Source organism: Scyliorhinus canicula, chromosome 21 (assembly GCF_902713615.1).
Source record: "Scyliorhinus canicula chromosome 21, sScyCan1.1, whole genome shotgun sequence".
Lineage (NCBI taxonomy): Eukaryota > Metazoa > Chordata > Chondrichthyes > Carcharhiniformes > Scyliorhinidae > Scyliorhinus > Scyliorhinus canicula.
This window is the reverse complement of record NC_052166.1, coordinates 10952042-10959385: the sequence shown is the minus strand read 5'-3', so window position 1 is coordinate 10959385 and position 7344 is coordinate 10952042. Positions and strand designations below refer to the sequence as shown.

The 7344-nt window shown below is 50.8% G+C and overlaps 1 protein-coding gene across 1 annotated transcript in view; it reads right to left on the bottom strand.

Annotated features, from left to right (window-relative positions):
* Positions 1-4343: 4343 nt before the first annotated feature.
* Positions 4344-7344, bottom strand: part of LOC119955392 (FERM domain-containing protein 4A-like) — a 36072-nt gene continuing 33071 nt past the window's right edge. Inside the window, exon 7 of the mRNA XM_038781455.1 lies at positions 4344-4591. Coding sequence (XP_038637383.1) covers positions 4359-4591 — 233 coding nt within the window. The 3' untranslated portion in view covers positions 4344-4358. The remainder of the gene's footprint in view (positions 4592-7344) is intronic.

The following is a 7344-nucleotide window of genomic DNA, read 5'->3' as shown; positions in this document are numbered from 1 at the left end:
CCCAAATGCCGGTCTCCCCCCCCCCCCCAAATGCCGGGTCTCTCCCCCCCCCCCAAATGCCGGGTCTCCCCCCCCCCCCCCCCCAAATGCCGGGTCTCCCCCCCCCCCCAAAATGCCGGGCTCCCCCCCCCCCCAAAATGCCGGGTCTCCCCCCCCCCCAAATGCCGGGTCTCCCCCCCCGCCAAAATGCCGGGTCTCCCCCCCCCAAATGCCGGGTCTCCCCCCCCCCCCCCAAATAGGGTCTCCCCCCCCCCCAAAATGCGGGTCTCCCCCCCCCCCCCCCCAAATGCCGGGTCTCCCCCCCCACCCCCCAAATGCCGGGTCTCCCCCCCCCCCCCAAATGCCGGGTCTCCCCCCCCCCCCCAAATGCCGGGTCTCCCCCCCCCCCCAAATGCCGGGTCTGTCTCTCTCCTCCTCCTCCAAAAAATGCCGGGTCTCACCACTTCCGCAGCTGGTGAAACTGACGCGTATCGTGTCAGTCAGCTGCTGGCCCCTCCGGGAACGGAGATTGCCAGCTTAAAAGAAGGCCCCAACGCCGGAGTGATTAACACCGATTTTCTCGCCGGAAACCCGCGTTACGACGGGCAACGGAGAATCCCGCCCCTGGTGTCTGGAATTCATTGGAGCAGTCAAGGATCAAACTTCTCAGGGAAATACACGAGTGATTGGTTAATTCAATAATGATGGGTGTCTGTGGGGCTGGAATTGACCGCGCACACGCCCAGGGTTGTCGTAACAAAACGTTAATTGACAAGCTCTTGAGCAGGATTTGAACTCACAAGCTGTTGACCCAGATTTACAAAACTCCACTGATTCAATCAGCAAAACTAGAGGGATACAAGCGGGAGAGATGACTGTGCCTGCATGTGTTGGGGGAGGAGGGGGTGGAAACCATAACATAGAACAGTACAGGCCCTTCAGCCCACGATGTTGTGCCGACCATTTATCCTAATCTAAGATCAACCTAACCTACACCCCTTCAATTTACTGCTGTCCATGTGCCTGTCTAAGAGTCGCTTAAATTTCCCTAATGACTGACTCCACCACCTCTGCTGGCAGTGCATTCCACACACCCACCACTCTCTGTGTAAAGAACCTACCTCTGACATCTCCCCTATATCTTCCTCCAATCACCTTAAAATTATGTCTGCTCGTGACTGCCATTTCTGCCCTGGGTAAAAGTCTCTGGCTATCCCCTCTATCCATGCCTCTCATCATCTTGTACACCTCTATCAAGTCACCTCTCTGCCTTCTTTGCTCCAGTGAGAAAAGCCCCAGCTCCCTCAACCTTTCTTCATAAGACATGCCCTCCAGTCCAGGCAGCATCCTGGTAAATCTTCTCTGCACCCTCTCCAATGCATCAACATCATTCCTATAATGAGGCGCCCAGAACTGGACACAATATTCCAAGTGTGGTCTAACTAGGGTTTTATAAAGCTGCAGCAAAACCTCGTGGCTCTTAAATTCAACCCCCCTGGCTTTATTAGAAAGCCAACACACCATACGCCTTCTTAACAATCCTATCAACCTGGGTGGCAACTTTGAGGGATGTATGTACGTGGACACCAAGATCCCTCTGTTCCTCCACACTTCCAAGAATCCTGCCTTTAACCCTGTATTCAGCATTCAAATTCAACCTTCCAAAATGAATCACTTCACATTTATCAAGGTTGAACTCCATCTGCCACTTCTCACCCCAGGTCTGCATCCTGTCAATGTCCTGTTGTAACCTGCAACAACCCTCAACACTATCTACAACCACCGACCTTCGTGTCATCGGCAAACTTACTAACCCACCCTTCCACTTCCCCATCCAAGTCATTTATAAAAACCACAAAGAGCAGAGGCCCCAGAACAGATCCTTGTGGGACACCACTGGTGACCGACCTCCAGGTGGAATACTTTCCCTCCACTACCACTCACTGTCTTCTTTTGGCCAGCCAATTCTGTATCCAGACAGCCAAATTTCCCTGTATCCCATGCCCCCCAATCTTCTGAATGAGCCTACCATGGGGAACCTTATCAAATGCCGGTGTTGGACTGGGGTGAGCACAGTAAGAAGTCTTACAGGGCAGCACGGTGGCGCAGTGGGTTAGCCCTGCTGCCTCACGGCACCAAGGTCCCAGGTTCGATCCTGGCTCTGGGTCACTGTCCGTGTGGAGTTTGCACATTCTCCCCGTGTTTGCGTGGGTTTCGCCCCCACAACCCAAAAATGTCAGGGTAGGTGGATCGGCCACGCTAAATTACCCCTTAATTGGATACACTAAATTTTTTAAAAAGAAGTCTTACAACACCAGGTTAAAGTCCAACAGATTTGTTTCAAACACTAGCCTTCGGAGCACTGCTCCTTCACCTGAGGAAGGAGCAGTGCTTTGAAAGCTAGTGTTTGAAATGCATATACACCACATCCACTGTCCCAACCTTCATCAATGTGTCTCGTCACATCCTCAAAAAATTGAATGAGGCTTGTGAGGCATGACCTGCCCCTCACAAAGTCATGCTGACTATCTTTAATCAAACTGTTTTTCTAAATAATCATAAATCCTATCTCTCAGAATCCTTTCCAATATTTTGCTCACCACAGATGTAAGACTGATGGGTCTGTAATTCCCAGGGATTTCCCTATTCCCTTTCTTGAACAGGGGAATAACATTCGCCTCCCTCCAATCATCCGGTACTACACCAGTGGAGAGTGAGGACGCAAAGATCATTGCCAACGGCGCAGCAATCTCTTCCCTCGCTTCCCATAGTAACCTTGGGTCTATTCCGTCAGGCCCAGGGGACTTATCTATCCTGATGCTTTTCAAAATTTCCAGCACATCCTCCTTAATATCAGCCTGTTTGAGTCTATTAACCTGGTTCACACTGTTCTCATGAGCAACAAGATCATCTCCATCTCTCTAGTGAATACTAAAGCAAAGTATTCATTTAGGGCCTGCCCCATCTTCTCAGACTCGAGGCACAAGTTCCCTCCACTATCCCTGATCGACCCGACTCTCACTCTGATCATCCTCTTATTTCTCACATATATGTAGAACGCCTTGGGGTTATCCCTAATCCTTCCCGCCAGGGCTTTTTCATGCCCCCTTCTAGCTCTCCTCAGTCCATTTTTGAGTTCCTTCCTGGCTACCTTGTAACCCTCTGGAGCCAAGTCAGATCCTTGTTTCCTCAACCTTATGTAAGCTTCCATCTTCCTCTTGACTAGAAGCTCCACTTCGCTTGTCATCCAAGGATCCTTCACCTTACCATTCCTTCCTCGTCTCAGTGGGACAAAACTATTCAGCACTCGCAGCAAGTGCTCCTTAAACAACCCCCACATTACTGTTGTGCATTTCCCCAAGAACAATTTTTCCCACTTTATGCTTCTCAGCTCCTGCCTAATAGCAGTATAATTTCCCCTCCCCCAATTAAAAACCTTTACATACTGTATGTTCCTATATCTCTCCATGACTATGGATAGCCATGATGTGGAGATGCCGGCGTTGGACTGGGTTGAGCACAGTAAGAAGTCTTACAACACCAGGTTAAGTCCAATAGGTTTGTTTCAAACACGAGCTTTCGGAGCACTGCTCCTTCCTCAGGTGAATGAATGAGGTGAAGGTGAAGGAATCACCTGAGGAAGGAGCTGCGCTCCGAAAGCTCGTGTTTGAAACAAACCTGTTGGACTTTAACCTGGTGTTGTAAGACTTCTTACTGTGACTATGGATAGACAAAGGTGGAGGGGCAGTGGAGGGGAAAGAGAGAGGGAAGGAGAAATCTTACATTAGACTAGGTGGGTTTGATGAGTCAAACAGGAAGGAATATGGCTGAGGGACTGATTCACTGTCGGTAAAAAGTTTCCTGAACTGGAGTTAACTTTGCATCTACTTTGCATTACAAGTCACCTCCATTTCCTAATCCCTCTGTGAGGCTGATTGTGCAATGAGCAGAGTTTGAGGAGCCTGGACCAGTATTTTCTTTGGTTTAGATTGAGAGGGGAATCTTACTGAAGTGTACAAAGTTCTTACAAAGCTTGGCAGAGGAAGGATGATTCCCCCTGGCTGGGAATGGGATCTGGAACCAGAGGGGGTCACAGTCTCAGGATAAGGGGGAAGCCATTTAGGGCTGTGAGGTTGGCGAGTCTTCACCCCAGAGGCTCAGTCAGTGAGTATGGTCAAAACCGACACTAATAGATTCCAAGTTACTGAGGGCATTAAGGGATTCGGAGAAAGTGGTGTTCGGATAGGAGATCAGCTGTGACCCAATTAAATGGCAGAGGAAGCTCAAAGAGCCAAATGCCCTGCTCCTGCATTCCTGTATAACCAAACTCTTCCCAACCTTGAACTTCGCCCCAAACTCAGTTTTCCAATCCCATCCATTCACCCATTAGTGCTGAAAATGAGAAATGGGAGTGATACGAATCCTTGACTGTACCTGACAGGACTGGCATATGAATTTCGGAGCCCTCTTGCCTGGCAGTCGATATCCATGGGCAACAGTGTCCAGCCATGGTTGCGTCCGACAGTCTGCCCATCTCCCCAAGTGTCCACACGGGGGGAAGCACGTCCTTCAGCCCACATGGCAGCAGTCAGCGTGGTCTCATCTGGGAGAGCTATAAACAACAGAAATAGCAGCTACACCAGCAAGGAGAACATAGAACATTACAGCGCTGTACGGGCCCTTCGGCCCTCGATGTTGCGCCGACCCGTGAAACCATCTGAAGCCTATCTGACCTACACTATTCCATTTTCATCCATACGTCTATCCAGTGACCACTTAAATGCCCTTAAAGTTGGCGAGTCTACTACTGTTATCAGGCAGGGCGTTCCACACCCCTACTACTCTCTGAGTAAAGAAACTGCCTCTGACATCTGTCCTATATCTACCACCCCTCAATTTAAAGCTATAGATTCCCAAGTAAAGCTCGCTCTGCACTCTTCACTGCGCCATCCCTCACATGGGCTCAACTTAGCTCCTGCCTCAGCTCCTCTGCTGCTGAACGACACACCACACCCCCAACTCCACCCCCTTCCTGCATCCATTGTCCCACATTCAATCCTCCCTGAGCTCGAGGCCACTCAGGGCACTATTGCCTATGTCGTGACTGACAGCGACTCCCGCTCCCCCTTCAGCCCTGTACTCGCTGACCTACACTGGTTCGCAGTCATCAGCATCCGGCTAAAGTGTCAAAAGGTTCTCACCCTGGATAGCAAGTCGCTCCGCGGCCTCCCCATCCCTGTATTCTCCTCCAGCCCCAAAACCCTCCGAGATATCAGTGCCCCTCTAATTCTGAACTCCTTTGGCTTCCCAATTCTGATGGCTCCAGCACACCCAAGCCAAAGGTCTTGAATTCCATTCCTAACCCATTGTGTCCCTCCAGCTCAGCTTCCTCCTTTCATAACCCACCAGAGCAAGCTCTGGATCAACGGGAAGGAGTATCTCCTCTCCCAGCTCAGTGCTTTGGATGATGCTGCTGTGGTCACCTGGGGCACCATTGTGCTAAAGGTCGATCAAACCGTCTGAAAGGAAAGAAACCGGACAAACCACCCCAGCATCGATCCAGGAACCGGAAATCACAACGGCAGATCCAGCCCCATCGACCCTTTATTTTTCCAATTAAGGGGCAATTTAGCGTGGCCAATACACCTACCCTGCATTCCCTGGGATTGTGGGAGTGAGACCCACACAGACACGGGGAGAATGTGCAAACGCCACATTCTGGGATTGAACCTGGGTCCTTGGCACCGTGAGGCAGCAGTGCTAACCATTGCGGCACCATGCCACCCTCCTTACCTAACATCTGGGGGCTTGTGACAAAGTTGGGAGAGCTGTCTCACAGACTAGTTAAACAACAGCCTGACATAGTCATACTCACAGAATCAGACGCTACAGACAATATCCCAGACACCATAATCACCATTCCTGGGAATGTCCTGTCTCACTGGCAGGACAGCCCCAGCAGTGGTTTACTGGAGGGAGTTGCCCTGGGAGTCATAAACACCGACTCTGGACCCCAAGAAGTCCCTTGGCTTCAGATTAAACATGGGCAAGGAAACCTCCTGCTGATTACAGAATCAGCATCCCTTATCCCAAATTGCAAAGACCGGAAAATTCCAAAATCTGCACTTTTTTTCAAGCACCGGCGAGATGTCACGAGTGGGAAACCCCCTAATGGCTCCTGGGCGATACACAGTTCGATGCGTGCCGCGCATGCACAGTATATTCCAAAATCTGGAAAATACCCCAAGCATTTCGGATAATGGATTTTCAACCTGTTCCACATACCATCCATATTCAGTTCTCCTCCATATTGAACAACATTTGGAGGAAGCACTGAGGGTAGCAGGCGCACAGAGCGGAGACTTCAATGTCCATCATCAAGAGGGGCTCGGTAGTACCACCACAGACTGAGCTGGCCAGGTCCTAAAGGACACAGCTGCTGGACTGGGACTGGTGGTGGGGGAACCAATAAGAGGGGCAAACATACTTGACCCCTCTGGGGCAGCACGGTGGCGCAGTGGGTTCTCCCTGTTGCCTCACGGCGCCGAAGTCCAGGGTTCGATACCGGCTCTGGGTCGCTGTCTGTGTGGAGTTTGCACATTCTCCACATGTTTGCGTGGGTTTCGCCCCCACAACCCAGAGATGTTCAGGCTAGGTGGATTGGCCACGCTAAATTGCCACTTAATTGGAAAAAGTGAATTGGGTACTCTAAATTTATACAAAAAAAATACTTGACCTCATCCTCACCAACCTGCCTGCTGCAGATGCATCCGTCCATGTCAACATTGTTAGGAGTGACCCCCAGCACCCTGTTTTATTGACTGTATCTGTACTGATGTTAATCCGGCTCCCTCACACTGTCACTCAGTAACCCCTCTCCCCCAGTAACCTGTGTTACTGACGGTATCTGTATTGATGTTAATCCAGCTCCCTCACAATGCCACTCAGTTACCTCTCCCCCAGCACGCTGTGTTACTGACTGTATCTGTACTGATGTTAATCCAGCTCCCTCGCACTGTCACTCAGTAACCCCTCTCCCCCAGCACCCTGTGTTACTGACTGTATCTGTATTGATGTTAATCCAGCTCCCTCACACTGTCACTCAGTAACCCCTCTCCCCCAGCACCCTGTGTTACTGACTGTATCTGTACTGATGTTAATCCAGCTCCCTCACACTGTCACTCAGTAACCCCTCTCCCCCAGCACCCTGTGTTACTGACTGTATCTGTACTGATGTTAATCCAGCTCCCTCACACTGTCACTCAGTAACCCCGCTCCCCCAGCACCCTGTGTTACTGACTGTATCTGTACTGATGTTAATCCAGCTCCCTCACACTGTCACTCAGTAACCCCGCTCCCCCCAGC